The sequence below is a fragment of the Schistocerca gregaria genome, chromosome 3 (genome assembly GCF_023897955.1).
Source record: "Schistocerca gregaria isolate iqSchGreg1 chromosome 3, iqSchGreg1.2, whole genome shotgun sequence".
Classification (NCBI taxonomy): domain Eukaryota; kingdom Metazoa; phylum Arthropoda; class Insecta; order Orthoptera; family Acrididae; genus Schistocerca; species Schistocerca gregaria.
Genome location: NC_064922.1, coordinates 732,250,996 through 732,268,119, shown reverse-complemented (window position 1 = coordinate 732,268,119; position 17,124 = coordinate 732,250,996). Strand labels below are relative to the sequence as shown.

Genomic DNA, 17,124 nt, shown 5'->3' with positions numbered 1-17,124 from the left:
CTCCCCTTTCGTATTCTTACCGTACTGCCTTATCACTATTGCTATCTTTTCTTTCTGCTTGCACTGATGAACGATCATTTCAACTGAACTTCTGTCTTTCTTTACATTCACATATTTTGAGGGATCATATTTTCCTTGTTGCACTGACTATACTACACTTATCTCCTGTTTAGTTTGCCAGTGGGTGTTATGTTTCTTCTATAAATAATCCGTTGTAAAGTTATGTGATTACTTAGAGATAGTCGATATTTTGCTTGAAAGTAAAACTATATTTTATGAGTGATGTCTAATTCACCATTTAACAAAATGCAATAGCTAAATATATTTTATCCTATTTTGTTAAACATATGTAGATAATTAAACTTATGTGTGACAACGCTGGAAATATTTTACAGTAATTTAAAGAGAGAGGTCAGACTTGGTACACTGTCATTCACTCAGTAACTGCATTATGACTGAAGACCCATAATATTATTATGAAGTAAAGCTTTTCGATGAAATTTCATGTACGAAAACAATTCTGAAATTATTGTCTTAATGACATCATGTAATAAATGCTATGTGAGCAAAGAAACTGATTTCCAGACTACAAAAGTGAGAAGAAACTTGATAGAAACAGTTACATTTTCTGAATGAATAGTTGGAGCCTGTGTATACTGAAAGTGACTGCAGTTTAACTACAAATACAGTGTGTACAGAATTATCTATTATATGAAGTTGATGGTTTCAAGAAAATGTTGATATGATACATATCAAAGTAGTCTTTGTGAGATGTTGAAGAGATGTTCCTAATAATGTTGAAAAAATGTTGATGAAAAGATTGAAGACAGGGTTAGATGACTTTATTCTGTATTATGGTGTAACGTCCAATTGTGACAAGAAGCGTGAATGTGATGTATAAAGAAAGCTCCATGTGCCTTGATTGTGGTTCTGATTTTTAAAGACAAACATGAAATAGTATTAAATAATTACTATAATAAAAAGGGAAGCTTTTGACAGTAGAAATGATGGAAATAGCAGGAGGATTGGATATGAAGGAATATTTGTAGTAGGAGAATGTTTCTGACCATTTAATAACATCAAAAGCGGAGAGGAGGGGGAGATGGGGGAACAATTTATTATGTAATTCGGAATGACAAGAGAAAAAGGAGTGGAGGTGATTTCAATTCATCACTAACATGTCCAAGAGGTAGCTGTGGAAAAAAAGGAGACCAATGCCATTGCAAAGTAGACAAATTTGTCAGTGCAGAGGTCATCCTTAATAAAGATACTCATTACAATTGTGGCTCTTTGCAGCTCAGTGTCCTAAAGAGCTTTAGTCTATATCTGGGATATATGTTCCCTGGATTGAGGTGAAGCATTCCCAGCTTTCCTTCTTACAGTGTTTAGTTAGAGTTAGTTACTTTCATGTTCCATGGATCATTTTGCACAATAAATTGTCATGATATGGAACAAGACTTTTATATTCATATTGCAAATTAATTTGTACATCTATTTGTACTTTAAACATCATCATATTATTCCCCCCCCTCCCCCCCAGAATGAAAACAAGATATACAGATTGAGTTAGCAGTTCCTACCCACCACTTCTACAGAATAGGAGTTGTCAATTTATTTTCAAATTTTACCTTGCTGTCTATTATACATTTTATATCACTGGTAAGTGGTCAAAAATTTTTGTTGCAGCATAGTGTGTACCCTTTCTGTGCTAAAGACAACCTTAATGTTGAATTATGAAAAGCTAGTTGTAGCACAAAGTCACTTGAAAGTAATAAGGTTGGTCTGTGAAGGATGTCGCTTAAATGTTACAAAGCTCCTTGGTGATCCTGAACAACTATTGCAATGTCTCTGGCTCATCATGCACTGGCTGGCAATGAGCAGGACCTGTAGCATGAGGAACAGCAGTTTCGGTAGCATCAGTAATGCGTTTGGCAAGTCTAGCACAGCCTTATCGATGCAATCTGAGAAAGCGGGGAAAAGATATCCACAGAGGCACACATCTGCCTACTCACTATTTGAAGCACTCAGTGTGGTAGTTGGTCTATCTCATGGTGGAAGGCAGCAGCAGGATTACTAGAAAGTGGTTAAAGTCATGAGATGCCCAAGTAGTGACCAATTTAGCAACATCATGAGATTGGGGGAAGATCATAAAGCGTGAGTGTGTCTGTGTTTTCTCTTTATTCTTTTAACGACTTTGTCCAATAGCTAAAACCTAACTGTCTACTGTTCAGTGCCTCCTGTAAGTGGGGAGTAGCAATCTATCTTAACATTATTGTTATTAAATCATGGATTTTCCAATTTTTTTTTTTGCAAACAAATATGTAAGAAATGTGTATTTTCCAAAGAAAGAAATTGAAAATAATATTTTTTTTAGTTGGACAATTTCATACACTTAGAGAGAGAAAAAAACTGGAATGGTCAAAAGCTGTAAGCATTTGCAGTATTTACTAACTGTGAACATCATATATATAAAAAATCATAAATCTTGGAATCAAAGTCTAAAAATTAACCAAAACTGGTTAGCTGAATATGGACTAAACACTTGGAAAAAGCAAGAAGGGGCTTTGACTGAACGGACTCGCTGTTGACATATGGCCACAATATCTATTGGCGAGATGGAGCTCCTTTACTATATAACTGAAAGCTAATAAATTAATAAACACATCAATGTGAAAAAACATTTGAACAGCATCACTGGCATGTTGAGTGATGAAGTCTAATCTTTCTGCATTGTACTGATATTTGTTCCTTAGAGATGGCTACTTAAGTGTTAGATGCTACTGTGGTGACTTATCTCACAGCATGAATTATTGAGTGGTACAGTGGACAAATACCAAATCTGATGTTTGGTACACCAGTGGTTACAACACACATTATGGACTTTTTTTTTTTTATATTTAACATAATACGGACAGTAACACCTACATCAGGGAAACTTTAGAGTTACAGATAGAGCTCTTCTTTCTGACAACTCCCAATGACACATTTAAATAACATACTGCTTGGCTTAAAGTGATGAATTCCTCATGTTTTTGCTGTCTGCAAATTTACCTGTCATGCCACTTGTCAAACATGACTGAATTTGTTTGTATTCAGTTCTGTTCCAGTCCTCCAGAAACCAAAGTCGATGCTCTTTGGACATGCACAGACAGTATAACACTCTTTGCTACCATACCAGGATATTAGAGGTTCTGATTGCAGCACATCGGGGCTTCACATGATGCTGATTTTTAAGTGAGAGATCATACACAATTCTCTAACCCTAATCATTAGTGTATTGTCATATACAAAGCCATTGGTATTATGTTTATTTCAGTCATATTTACTTTCCTTGTCCCTAGAATACTGAGAAACGTTGTCGTACGTCACCGAGTGGACTGAAAACTTCACCTGAGGCACGTGTTCATGTTGGACTAACATAGTTCAGCATTCCATTATTACAATAATAATAATAATAATAATAATAATAATAATAATAATAATAATAAAGGTAGACATGTTATGCCATGCTATGACCTTGTGTCATTCACATGGAAGAGCAATTGAACAAAAACATATGTTTCTGCTTAGGAATATATTGACTGGCACTATTTCAAAGAATACTAGGCCTAACAAAACAGTGCAAGTATGCAGAAATAAATATTTCCAATACAGTACTGATATTTATGAAATAAGAAAGCTTATCAAAACAACTACCGAAATCAGTCTCAATAAGATTGTCAAAATGAGATACAACAGCACCCAAGAAACTTTTACTGTTTGTAATAAAAAATGCAAGGAAATGAGAACAAATGTGGTTCAATCGTGAGTGAAGTGCGTCCAGTGGAAAAAAATAGTGAATTCATTTGTTTATACACTGTCTACAAATACTTTCATAACATATCTGAATACAACTTGATCTTGTGGGATGCACACGAGATTTGACAGAGGAGAGAGGCGCAAGCAACACAAGAAGGGTGACAGTGACATACGTTCAACTTGAGAGCCTCGCAAAAATGTTGACTATCCTGTAAACACTGCATGGAAATCGAAAGGGGTGAAAATACATTTCTTTTGTGAGAACAGTATGACAACAGGGAAAGATGATCAAGCTGTTGATGTGTTTCTTGACTATCAAAATGCATTCAATAGAAATCTGTCACTGTAAGTTAACATAATGCATGATACGAACAGAATATGGGTCTATATGGAGAAATTATATTCACAACTTATGGTGGACTGCACACAAATGCTAGTGAAATGTAGCAATCAGACAAAATTTCTCACCAATGCTTGAGCATAGTGTTAGCAATAAACAAGTACAAAATAAGCAATTTACAAGACGTGTAGTCTGACGGAATCTACATCAAAGTTTATAGTTAAAGAAATGGAAGTTAACAGAAGTGCTGCTGCTATTTTTTTGAATTACCTATTTGATTGAGCATGGAACTATTTGATATTGACACGGTTCAATAAACCTATTACTGTTCTCTATACACTGAGCAAAGATTGTGAGACAAAAACAAAAGCAAAAAGCAATTTTTTTCCAGAAAAAATTTCACTGGAGGATACAGACTGCAGCAGGTGGATGGACACATCTGGTTATACACATCAATACACCAAAAGTGACTTGTGGATTACTGGCATAAGTGGTCTGAAATTACTCCTCTGTAACAGTATAATGAAAAGGAAAGTTGCTACTCACCATATGGCAGTCACAGATCAACAAAACAAAGAGACTGTCAACATACACACACTCTCACTCTCTCTCTCTCTCATGCAACTCACACAGATCTTTCTTTTATGTGGGGAAGTGCTCTACCAACTGAGTTATCCATGCACAACTATAGACTCTCATTCACAGCTACCTCTTCTCTGAGGGCAGGCTGATAGTCATGTTTGGATGGCTCAGTCAATAGAGCATTTGCCCACAAGAGTAAAAGGTCGTGGGTTCGTGTCCTGGTCTAGCACACAGTTGTACTGGAAAGATAGTTTGGGGGGGGGGGGGGGGGGGGGAGAAGGATACCACCCAGTGGAAGTAAGTTCTTAAGTAAAAGAGCAGATAAATTCTGTTCAATAATGATATGCTTTTATTCAATGATTGGAAGTACATAGGATGCACACAGGGAAGACACCAACTGTTTGAATGGAGCATTATGGCCAGATAATAAGAGGACCAAGAGGCTGCAGGAAAATACATACTGGTAGCTTGGAATCCTGTTGGAGAGAGATCGAGCTTGCCTGGGCCCAGTACTCTGCTCCCATCTACCAAGGCGTCATGTGATCTTCCTTCCACACTTCAACTGGTCGAGGGATGTGAGAGAACATTTACTAGGCGTCTGTCAGAAGTCCTCCACTATTAGAACTTTACCATATCATCAATATGGGCCTGCACTGAGCAACAAGCTATGGGAACATATCTAGCAAACAACTCATATCAGAATGAAGGAAAACCCTTTCAATCCAAAACTTTTGCTATAACTATCCCCAAATACCTTCAGATGGTCACCTGCATGCAGCTCTAATCATCCAGGAAGTTTTGATCATACACACTCCACTACAGAATAAATATTTATTCTAGAAGTCTTAAGTTCCTTTGCCAATGATTCCAAATGCAGGAAGCAAATTATGACTTTTGCACATAAATAGATACAACCTTCAATATTGCATGGTTGTCTCTAACCATTTGTTTCACAATTAACTGCCTCTCTCCCCATGCACTCCTTCCCACAGAAACAGATGAGAAAAATTTAAATTTACTCCCATAAGGGTAACCCCTATTTTTAATAATTATCAGAGTTGAGAAAAACCTGGATATTTTTTTTAAAAAAAAAATCCCAACTAGTGCGTAAAAGTGGTTTTGAGAGTTTTTTCATACTGACAGTTTAATACTTCAGTTTATATTACTATGATTAATGTATTCAAAACACTAACCCATTCCTCGAATATCTGCGGGCCTCTTTTTCTTGTCCTGTCAGCACTGCATTCATACAGTGAATCTTCCCCCTTGGATTTGTTTGGTCAACATTAAGAAATAATTTACGAGAGAAAAAGAGCTCGAGAATTTAATGAAGATCTATATATTTCTGCATGCTTCCGAAGAGTAGTAAATTGTACTTTACGTTTACAGCAACTACATCAATTTAAAGTTTTTCTGTGGAAGTGCAAATGTTATTCAGTTATGTTTCTCAGGGTGCAAGGTTAAGTTAGAACCCAGTAATAATGATGTAAATTCTTGAGACAGTAAATGGTTGCCTTCAACAAACATGATGGCTCTATGATCTCCATAGTTAAATATTATAGTGTTTCATGTTTTTAAACATTTAAAAAAAACAGGTTTTTTGGTTGAGGTAAATTATATCAACGCTGACAACTCCGTGCTAATTCAAATTGTTAGTCTCTATATGAACCGCAACTAAACCTGGGAGTCGGCAGCTGGCACGCAAAGACGGTGCGGTAGTAGATGTGAGTTTTCGAGTTACAACAGCAATTGTCTGTATTCTTCAAGTAATTTTGACACCTCATTTCCCTAAAGCCTGCTACAAATCAACAAACAGCGTATTTTTGTTGCTAATAACAAGGTATTACGCAGTTGCATGAGACAAAATTAGTAGAAGGGCTCTAATAATATTTCGCACTTGTTAACACTGACTTCAATACCACTATATGTGGAATAATTTTTAAAAAATGCAAAATTGGCTAAACATATGATGGTGTTTATACCTCCCCTACTACTCTGCACCGCTGCAGCCATCCTCAAACTCAATTCTTCACCCCCGCAACCGGTCACTTTGGCTACAGAAAAAGATGTTAGCAAGGTTTATTGCGAACAACCAAGGATAACTGAAGGTAGCATCAGAGATAAATATTTTATAATGCAAACGCACTCATAATTTATCGCTATTACAAAAACACTAAAAAACTTGTATGCTTATTTTCGATTTTATTAAAATGTAATTTATTACTTGAAATTCAATTTGCCCATCAAGAACATTTGAAGAGTTAAATATGTTTCTTCCCGCCCTCTTGGCAGCGTGTGACTAGTAGTGACTGAGTCAGAGCGGGAGTGACAGAGGAAGGATGAAGGAGTGGGAGGGGTAGATGTTCATGTCAAACTAGCTTCGTAAATATAAACAAAGCCCCGCAGTTCAAGAAAGTGCCATTGTTTTGTGCCTAAAGGAAAAAGAGGAAGGGTGGTGATTTGTTGCTCTGCAACGTGATTTCTACCAAAGCGTCCAGTCACAGATGGATAAAAAATAATTCCTTATCATCTTCAGACATGAGGTAAATCTGCCTTCAGTCCGTCATTTCTTTCTATTTTTTTGCCATACACTTACTGAAATATTAGGATTGAGTGTGACGTTTTAATCGATTTTAATGTAACACATTCTTCGAAGAAGGAGATAGTTACATCGAATTAGGTCACTGCAGTTAAGTGTTCTAGTTTTTTATTTCCATAACGTTGAAAGAAAGAGAAATACATGAGGTGCTGCGGTCGCCTTAAATTCTGAACTTTGTTTCAAACTGTAAATAAATGGGTTTCCTAGCCCACATGCAATCTCAAACAGGGATTTAGTTCCACGTGATATAGATGTATTTGTCAAATGGTCTGATGGTAAAATTTTACTTTTACATTGCTGTGTGACCAAGCTGTAATATACTGACACATTTTGGTGTTACCCTAATTTAATTTCAAAATATCATACTAGTGCTCTTCTTCATTGCCATGAGATTTTAAGGTATTCTTATAAATTCTGGGATTACATAAAAAAACAAGTTCTTGACAACCTGCTAAGTATCTCCAAATATGGTTGGTCTAGAAATTGCAGTAATTATTGTATTTTGATGTTCAAGGAGTCGAAGAGTTCGTTTCACTGTGCTGTGGAATTAACTATCTACTTTTTGCTCACTTACCACAGAACTATACAACTTAAAAATTTCACATTTATAAAATGTTAACCAACAAATTCTTTCATCTGTGTTGTAGTACCTAGTTTACTTACATATTTATTCTATTTCCAGAATGCAGCCTATTGACTGCAACAGATTTTTTGCACTCATCAGAGTAACATAATTGTTATGCATTACAAATATGTCAGAGTTGTAGAGTGCAGAAGGTTATTAGGTATTTTATGACACTAATGGATCAATATAGTTGAAGCAATGGTGTACACAGTAAAAATAGCAAGTCTTGTAAAAACTCCGTGAAGTATTATTTTAGGGTGTATTGGTAAAATAGTAAATGAAGAAAATTAAATAAAAATCTAAGTAATGTTTGATTTTGTTAAGCAATATTTTCATGTTTTGCATCTTGGCTCCCTTCCCAATCCTCACTTCCGCCCCAGTTGTTGTTAACAAAGATGGATATTACTGTTCTTGAGGAGTGCAGGTTGTTGTTCAGAAACAGATCGGAAATTTTTATTCATTTGTTATTCATCATGAAGCATTAAAGATGCAACCAATTTTCTATTTTGTGGAGTACACATACATGGTGTAAAAGATATTTTAGTTCATTGTGGTTATCAATAAACAAAATTGTTCATTATAAAGTACATGATATATTAAACATGTTCATGTATATTATCAGGTGAAACTATATTAGTATTTAAGGTCATTTTTAGAGCACATTTTAAACTCTCCTATTGTGTAAATGCTTTTGTGCGAGCCATTTCTGTGAGGTATTTTTAATAAACTCAGTGACACAAAGTGTGCCTGTACTGGCAACATGTAAAATAGTTGCAACCCCATTATGTGTAACTATCTCAAATTTTCTGTAGTCAAGCGACTGTGACGTCAATCGCTGTTTTAGACGTGTGTTAAGTTGATGGAAAGATAGTCGCAGCTTGTGACTGTATTGGTTCTCTTTTGTTTGTATTAGACAATTTGTATAAAGAGACACACAACTGTTGACACTTTCAATTTTCTTAAATACAGTCTACAAGGCTCATTGTTCCTGACTCTGTGGATGCACATAATTGCCTTCTGTTGCCAGATGAGAACTTTTTTCACTCCAGTGGTATTCCCGTATTACAAAATGGCACATGTCAAATGGATGTGGAAAATGGTGTAGTATGCATTGAGCACTGTTATCACAAACATCAGACTTTATTTTACTTAACAAACATGTAACACATGCTAACTTAGTTCAGGTATTATCGGTATGACTCTTCCATCTTAACTTTGAGTCAAGATGGATCCCAAGGAGTTAATTTGAAGTACAGTCATTGCCATTATCTTTAATACATAAGCTGAAGCGAACACTTTTCATGATTAATAGGCATTTCATAGATTTGGAACCACTTACTGGCTGCTCCAAGATGATCCATACTTTGCTGCTTTAATGCTCCTAAGTCTTTCCCCAGCTGTAACAGATGTGGTATTGTCAGCATAGAGTGTAGATTTACACAGCACAGTGGTGGGGAAATCATTTACATGTATTATCAAGAGTAAAGGTCCAGACACAGAACCCTGTGGCATGCCCTTCATGATATACAAGACATTTGATGACATATTATTGAACTTTACAATTTGTTTTCTAGCGCTCAGGTAGTATCTGATCAAAATAGCTTTAACCTCTAAAACTGCAGCAGTAGTGTTTTTCTAGCAGAATTCTATGGACAACACTGTTATGAAAAGGAAAGTTGCCACTCACCATATAATGGAGATGCTGAGTAGCAGATAGGTGCAATGAAAATACTGTCACAGTATAAGCTTTCGAACACACACACACACACACACACACACACACACATATATATATATATATATCAGCCTCTGGCAGCTGAAGCCAACAGCAGCAGTGCATGATGGGCGTCGCACCTGGGTGGAGGTAAGGAGAAGGGTGGGGTGGGGAGGAGGAGGGATAATAGGTTAGGGGTGGGCAAAGTGCTGCTGGGGAGCAAGCAAGGACAAGGTGGAGAGAAGGTAGGGTAGTTTGGTGCAGTCGGGAGGTGAGACGGAGGGCAGGGGAGGGGGAGGGGGGGTACTGGAGAAGGAGAGAAGTAAAACAACTGGGTGCATTGGTTGAATGAGGGCTGTTTAGTCCTGGAATGGGAACAGGGAAAGGGTAGAATGGGCAACTAACGGAGGTTGTAGCCAGGACAGTTACAGGAACGTAGGATATATTGCAGGAAGAGTTCCCACATGTGCAGTTTAGAAAAGCTGGTGTTGGTGGGAAGGATCCATGTGACACAAGTTGTGAAGCAGTCATTGAAATGGCGGATGCCGTGTTGGGCAGTGTGCTCAGCTACAGGGTGGTCCCCTTGTTTTGATTTGTCTCAGAATTAGCAGTTACGTTATCAGGGCCTGTAGATTGTCTTTGAGATATCCTTAATAGAGCACAGATCATGTGACCTTAGTATATTGAGCAGACTAAAAAGGGGGGCCATGATGTTGGGGTCACTGATTTACTTCAAACTTTGTTCACCTATAGTAGGCCATTAAAACAATGTAATGTGCAAGTAGTATGGTGCACTACTCTGGCAATTCCAAGAAAATTGGAAGAGAAGTTTTATGCATTCATCATGTGGTTTATGTATCTGTACATAGGTGCCAGACGTTGGAGTTCATGGTGGTCAGCTGGTTAGTGTTTGAGCGTCATAAGATGAAAGTGTATGAGGCGACGGTTCAAATCCTGTTCAAACCTTAATTTTTGTAGCATGAGTGTAAATTTTGTAGTATTCAAAAAATTTGCCCCTACACTATTCATTCATGCTATATGAGCGACAAAATCTGATAACTATGAGCCTCTGTGTCTGCAGCTCAAAGCGTCGAGGTACAAAGTAGTTTTGGATACCTTATCAGATTACATTTGTAAGGGATTTTGCAAATCACGACAGGCTTACATGTTCAGGAAAACTCTTTGCATTTCTTCATTTACTTGTCAAAAGTTATAAATGTCTTAGTTCTAATAATTAAACTTAATTAAAAATAGTAAATAGTCAAATAACATGAACTTCACTAAAACTGCATGCAAATACACGTGGTTTTCTTTAATCATATTACCTCTTAAATGTCCTATAAATTAAATAATAAGACCAGTGACAGAAAAAAATGGATTAAAAGTTAAGGTTGAGCAGGAGTCGAATTGTACCTCATATCCGTTCGCCTTATAAAGCTCAAAAGCTGAGCACTTGACCACCAACTCCAATGTCCGGTCACCTACGCACAGTTGCATTCATTTCATAATAGATACCTAAAACTTCTCTTGTGATTTTCTTGGAACTGCCAGAGTAGTGCACCTTACTACTTGCAGATTGTGTTGTTTTAATGGCCTACCAAAGGTGTACAAAGTTTGAAGTAAATCCGTGATCCCAAAGTCATGGCCTTCCCTTGAAAGTTGTTTAGGAGGGTCTCCTTCGCTGTACAGAAATATGTACTGAATGTCACCAAAAATTGAAATTTCTCAAAGTGTGCAATCGGTTTTTTAAGGCCTATGCAAATACTTAAATATCACTATCTGGTGTGCAGTTTACTGACACAAGTACAAGTTTAACATGAGCAGTAACATTGCTGCCATTTCCAGTGCATTACCTATACAGTAATTATTGGCACTAAAGGGCACTGCAATGAAAGTTTATCCCACTACTAACATATATTGAGCATCCCAGCCCCTCCATCCTGCTCCCATAGTTTTGTGTACTTCACAAGTGTTCATTAATAAATAAAACAATATACTTGCTCATCCCTAACAGAACACTGACATCATCAATTTTATTTTTTAAAGACTTGATGTTTGTCATTGTAAATAATAAGTTGTCATCACAAAGTGGTAGTTCTGGATTTGTGCACAGTAGCACACCTGTTTGGTCACTTAGCTAGTAGTCTTCTGTCACCTGCAGATTGTGTTCTTACACATATGGCTAGTTTCTTGATCATGTTGGATCCAGATGGTGATGAAAAAGTGATTTCCATGGTGCCAGCCATAAGAACCATTGCTCCTCTTTGGACTTTTTCTTTTTTTAGAAGACACATGTACAGCAGCTTATTTGCCTTCACACATGCACTGGGTGGTTGTTCTTTTTAATTTTACAGTTTGATGGTTTTCACACACTGACTGAGCATTTGCTTTTAGTGCCTTTACAGCTTGGCTGTTTTTACTCACTTACTGGGTACTTACTTTTAACAGATGAACATGGGCTGGAGATGCCAACTTACAATTTATATGTGCAGGGTTGTTTTTGATGTCTTTCTATTTTGCTGTGGAGAAGTGGATTGGGTAATGGTTTCACTTCTCGTTATCATCTGAACAGCATGCCCCTAAACTGTTTTCATCATATGTTTGCAATTTACTGAGGAGGTAGCTGTCTTTACCAGTATACACCTTGTCATGTGCACCTTGCAGAAGTAGCAATAATACTTCTATATGTTTTCTGTTTTCCTCTTACAATAAGGTGCATCCGCTCTTTTGTGTGGTCTTCTCTTTGTAAATGGTGGTTCATGTTGCTTACAGTGATATTAGCATATGCATGGACTAGATCGATTATCACATAATTAAGTCTAAATATCATGTAGTTGGTTCCTGACTTGTCATGTCTGTAAGGTATTGTACACTGTAACACCCTTATGACTCATTCTTGAAATTAATCCCTGTGCATTCATTTTGAAATATGTTTTGTTTCTGTTATGCCTTTAAAACCACAACTACCATTAAGTCATTCAAAGTGAAGTCCCCGAAGAGTTCAATTGTTTCCCTGTTAACATTCTCAAACCATACAATTGGTTTAACTACTGCTGTTGTGCTGTAGTTAGCAGATGTAGCTTTTAAGAATGATGCACTTCAATGCTCATGACTGTCAGGTAATCACATATTGCATACAAAACTGGGGTGCTCTTCCAATGTCGAGACAGCCTTGGCATTACTGATGATCTAAAAAAGGGAAAATGGGCTGAAGGTGTGAATTGAAGTTTGTATTAGGGAGAGCATTAAACAAGTGTAGTCCTTAGAGCTACAGTAGCCACAGTGCTACATTGGTGTTGTTGTTAGCACATCTGACTAGTAAGCAGGAGACCCAGGTTCAAGTCCCAGCTGTGACACAAATTATAATCCCTTGCTTTAGCTTCTATTCTTATCGAAGATAAAGTTGAGACTTGTATGTTTCCAGGAAAACGTAATTCCATCAGATCAATTTCACTAACCATTTTTGTGCAGTTGAAGATTTTTCCGGTCTTTTCTCCTATGTGGTGTGAGAGAGAGAGAGAGAGAGAGAGAGAGAGAGAGAGAGAGAGAGAGAGGCATCAGTATTATTGTTTGGCAGAATATTGGCACTAACAATTGCTGGTTTCAAATTGTGCCCAGTAGGTCTGCTGGTTATTCCACTTTGTTTTAAATTGGAATGAAGACTGTGTGTGTCACATAATGCAGGTTCACTTATTCCCAAGAACACATCATATTCAAGTTTCAGAAGTTAAATCTTACCTAGTAATGTCGAGATAACTTCATATTTATTGTTACATGTTTGGCCTACTACTCGTGTACATTTTCAACAAAGTCAGATTATTTGTAAGCATTTGTATAACAATGATAAACAGCCCCACATTTTATGTACAAATCAGCTAAAATAACAAGTTTTTGCAGTACTGAGTTCCACCTATTCCATCATGAAATGAAGTCAGCACTGACACATAGCTTCATTAACGTATTTCACTGTGTTTGTACTCCTTTTTTCTGCTACATTAACAGTGATATAAGACACAGTTCACTTGTTGTTGCAATAAGTGGTGGGTGTTCTTATTTCATCCCAGACAGGTTTAAACATTTGTTGACTGTTAAAGTTGGCCACACTACAAAATAATGAACAGTAATTATTGTTGCTTTGGTTGAATTTGACCTATCCCCTGGTTAAAAAACATACTCTCTTGTTTTGAGCACTGTAGGCAGAAGGGGAAAGGCATCATCATTGGTATCAGATACTTTATTGAAGTTATATCATTCTTTGTGTGCTATTCTTTACAAGAGTTTTAATATCCTGTAACTTATGATAAGGACATCAAATCCAGAGTATTCCTCATCAGTAAAAATAACTGAATAAATCACCATGCAAAACCCAACTTGCACTCTTCTCACATGACATCCTCAGAGCCACCGGTCCAAGAAATCAGTACTGTGAAAGTACAACCATAAAGGATATCAAAATTTTTGACTGGATGGAGGAATTAAATGTAGAGAAAACTACTCATATTATCTTCGATGGAGACATATTGACAGCTGTAGGAAAACACCATAGAAATGCATTGGGATCCTTGCTGTTCATACAAGGTGGCAATTATTGAACCATATGAAAAAAATCATCATAACTTTTGAACAGTTTGAGTTAGGATGTTCAAACTGTATGGTTGGGCGCGGGGTGAGATAGGAATTATTATGCGTGTATGCACGCATCTTGTTGTTGTCAACCATTTACATGTGAAAAGTCACGGTACAGCGTGCCCAAGTGTACAGCGCTTGTGAAGGCCTACTATGTGAGCCATAACAGCCCAATTGCGGCTCAAAGGAAGTTTGCATCAGAGTTCAAGCTGAAGACAACCGGTCCAAGTGTGCTAACAATCAAGAATTTGATTTGAAAGTTTGAGAGAATGGATAGTGTTGATGATGACAGTGATGGCGATGTTGATTGTCCAAAAAAGCATGAAAACACCTGAAAACATCGAAGACAAGCTAGATTTCAAACCAGCCCCAGGAAATCGATCAGACAAGCTGCACAACAGGTGGAAATCAACTGGGAGTCCCTGTTGTTGAAGACCTGCTTCTCTTCCCATACAAAATTCAAACCCATGAGCCATTAAGCCCCAGGGCCATGGAACAGTGCTTATGGGGGCATGGGACAGTGGTCATGGGGCCACGGAACAGTGGTTATGTTTTGCCAGCACTGTTGTCCACTGAATTGACCATGACTTCGATTTGAATATGATTTTTTGGTTTGTTGATGAAGCCCTCTTTCATTTGGACAGATTCATCAATAAGCAAAATTGGTGCATTTGGTGGACTGAGAATCCGCATTTTGCTATTGAAATCTTCACCCTCAATGGGTGACTGTGTGCTGTGCAGTGTCCAGTAATGGAATAATCACTGTGAGATTCCTTGATGGCATGGTGACTATCAAATTGTACATGAAGGTTTTGGAAGATGATTTCATCCCCATTATCCAAAGTGACTCTGATTTTGATAAGATGTGGTTCATGCAAGATGGAGCTCGACCCCATTGAAGCGGGAGAATGTTTGATTTCCTAGAGGAGCACTTTGTGGACTGCATTCTGGCTCTGGGGCACCCAGAGGCCACTCGTATGGCCCTTGATTGGCTCCCATATTCTCCAGATCTGCAACTACTTTTTGGAGGGCTGTACAGCAATAACCTTAAAACCATTGCGGGATACACCAGGATATTTATTCTGCTATGCTCATCATAGTTGTTTTCAGAGTATAGATGTAGCTACATAAGACAGGCATAGGTAACTCCTCCATATCCACATGTGCATCATGAGATCTTCGTGCCACTGCAAGTGAACTCTGTTCCTTTTGTAGTGAAAGTCATGCCTCTGTACATTTTTCTCTTGTCACATGTTGTGCTCATTGTAAAAGAAGAATTAAGAGGGTGGTATGAAGTAAGTGACTAATGATTTTAATCACTGTTTTAATCAATGCTAGTGATCTGGGGAGCAGATTCCAAGTAATTTCTGGTGCATACATGAGGTATAAGTCAGCAAAGAAGAAAACATTGATAAGATGTTGGATATTACAGTGCATGGGGAGGAAAGCGATTCTTAGGAGAGTTACCACAGGATGAACTGACCCATTGAAAATTTATACAGATATGTCATTTCAAATTTTAATAAGCAAAGGAAATTAAATTTTCACATTTCAGTGAAGTACAGTGACAGCCCAGTAGAAGAGTTTTGGCCCGTGATTTTGAACTTGATCCTTATGATGGGTATATCCTTATGATGGATATTGTCAAACTATGACAGCACCACATAACTACCAAAAACTGTTACTGAATTTGATGATTGATCTGCTTTAAATTTGATGTTTCCATAAGCTATCTCAAGGAGCCTGCGGGTATTACGAGTTGTGACGAATGTGTATGTTGTATGTTTGATTTTGGTGCACATACAGCTATTTAATCAGGAATAATTGAAAAGCTAATATCTCAATGAAATATTCGTTTCGAAGAGATGAATACATTTGGAATGGCCAGTACCCTCAGAAGATTTACCAGGAATTCAGTTTGATTTGACTGAATCATGTTACTAACTAAACAAATTTTCCCTCTTAAAAATGACAGGGACATGACAATTCTTTTTTCCCCAAACTATGCACTTAATTTATAATAAGGAATAGTGAAAAACATATTGGTGAAACTATTATGCTCTAGAAAAGATGGACCAGACAATATTTTGAACAAGTGTCACTGCTTTGAGAGTGAAATCTTGTAATTGTGTGATGTTGAGGAATACACACAAATTTTACATATTTACTTCAACTAAGAAAAATATCTCCCCCTCCCCCCCCCCCCCCCCCACACACACACAGGTGTTCTCCCCTCTCCCTCCCCTCCCCCCTTTCTCTCTCTCTCTCTCTCTCTCTCTCTCTCTCTCTCTCTCTCTCTCTCTCTCTCTCTCTCTCTCTTTTAAATGAAACATTGTGAGCTAAATTAAATTTAAATCCCTCCAGTGTGCTGAACAAGAAACTTGAGAAGGATATGACAGAAGAAAGCAGTGTAGATGTTGCAGTATTGAAACGGAAAGACAAGTTGGATGTTTTAGTTCTTAGCACAGGACATCTCACTAGAAAGACAACCTATACAAAGAAGAAGAGAAACCAAAGAACCCTTGTTAACTTCAAGTAAGTCACATCAAACTAAAAGATGCATTGTTCACACCCAGTTCACTGGTAAATACGGGTGTACATAAAGTCTGGGAACACTTTCAATTATTTATTGTACAAGAACCAAACATTGTACAGATATCATACATAAGTCATTTTGAAGAGAAACCCTGAAAGGGTTTATTTATTTTAATTTTTTTCATGTATACCGCCACAGTGTAATTTGGTAAGTTGCCAGTAGTCAGGACTATTTGCAAACATGGCGAGTTCCAGTGCGGAGTGAGCTTTCTATGTGTTGGAGTTCGGCAATAACAAGTGTGCTA

At 37.4% G+C, this 17,124-nt stretch overlaps 2 protein-coding genes across 2 annotated transcripts in view; one reads left to right on the top strand and one right to left on the bottom strand.

The window, feature by feature from the left end:
* The window catches only part of LOC126353768 (uncharacterized), a 36,921-nt gene extending 30,111 nt beyond the window's left edge, over window positions 1–6,810 (bottom strand). Inside the window, exon 1 of the mRNA XM_050002849.1 lies at window positions 6,703–6,810. Coding sequence (XP_049858806.1) covers window positions 6,703–6,733 — 31 coding nt within the window. The 5' untranslated portion in view covers window positions 6,734–6,810. The remainder of the gene's footprint in view (window positions 1–6,702) is intronic.
* A 28-nt stretch (window positions 6,811–6,838) lies between these two features.
* Window positions 6,839–17,124, top strand: part of LOC126353767 (MAPK regulated corepressor interacting protein 2-like) — a 45,682-nt gene continuing 35,396 nt past the window's right edge. The window contains exons 1-2 of the mRNA XM_050002848.1: window positions 6,839–7,263; window positions 16,649–16,819. Of these exons, the coding sequence (XP_049858805.1) occupies window positions 7,259–7,263; window positions 16,649–16,819 (176 nt within the window). The 5' untranslated portion in view covers window positions 6,839–7,258. The remainder of the gene's footprint in view (window positions 7,264–16,648; window positions 16,820–17,124) is intronic.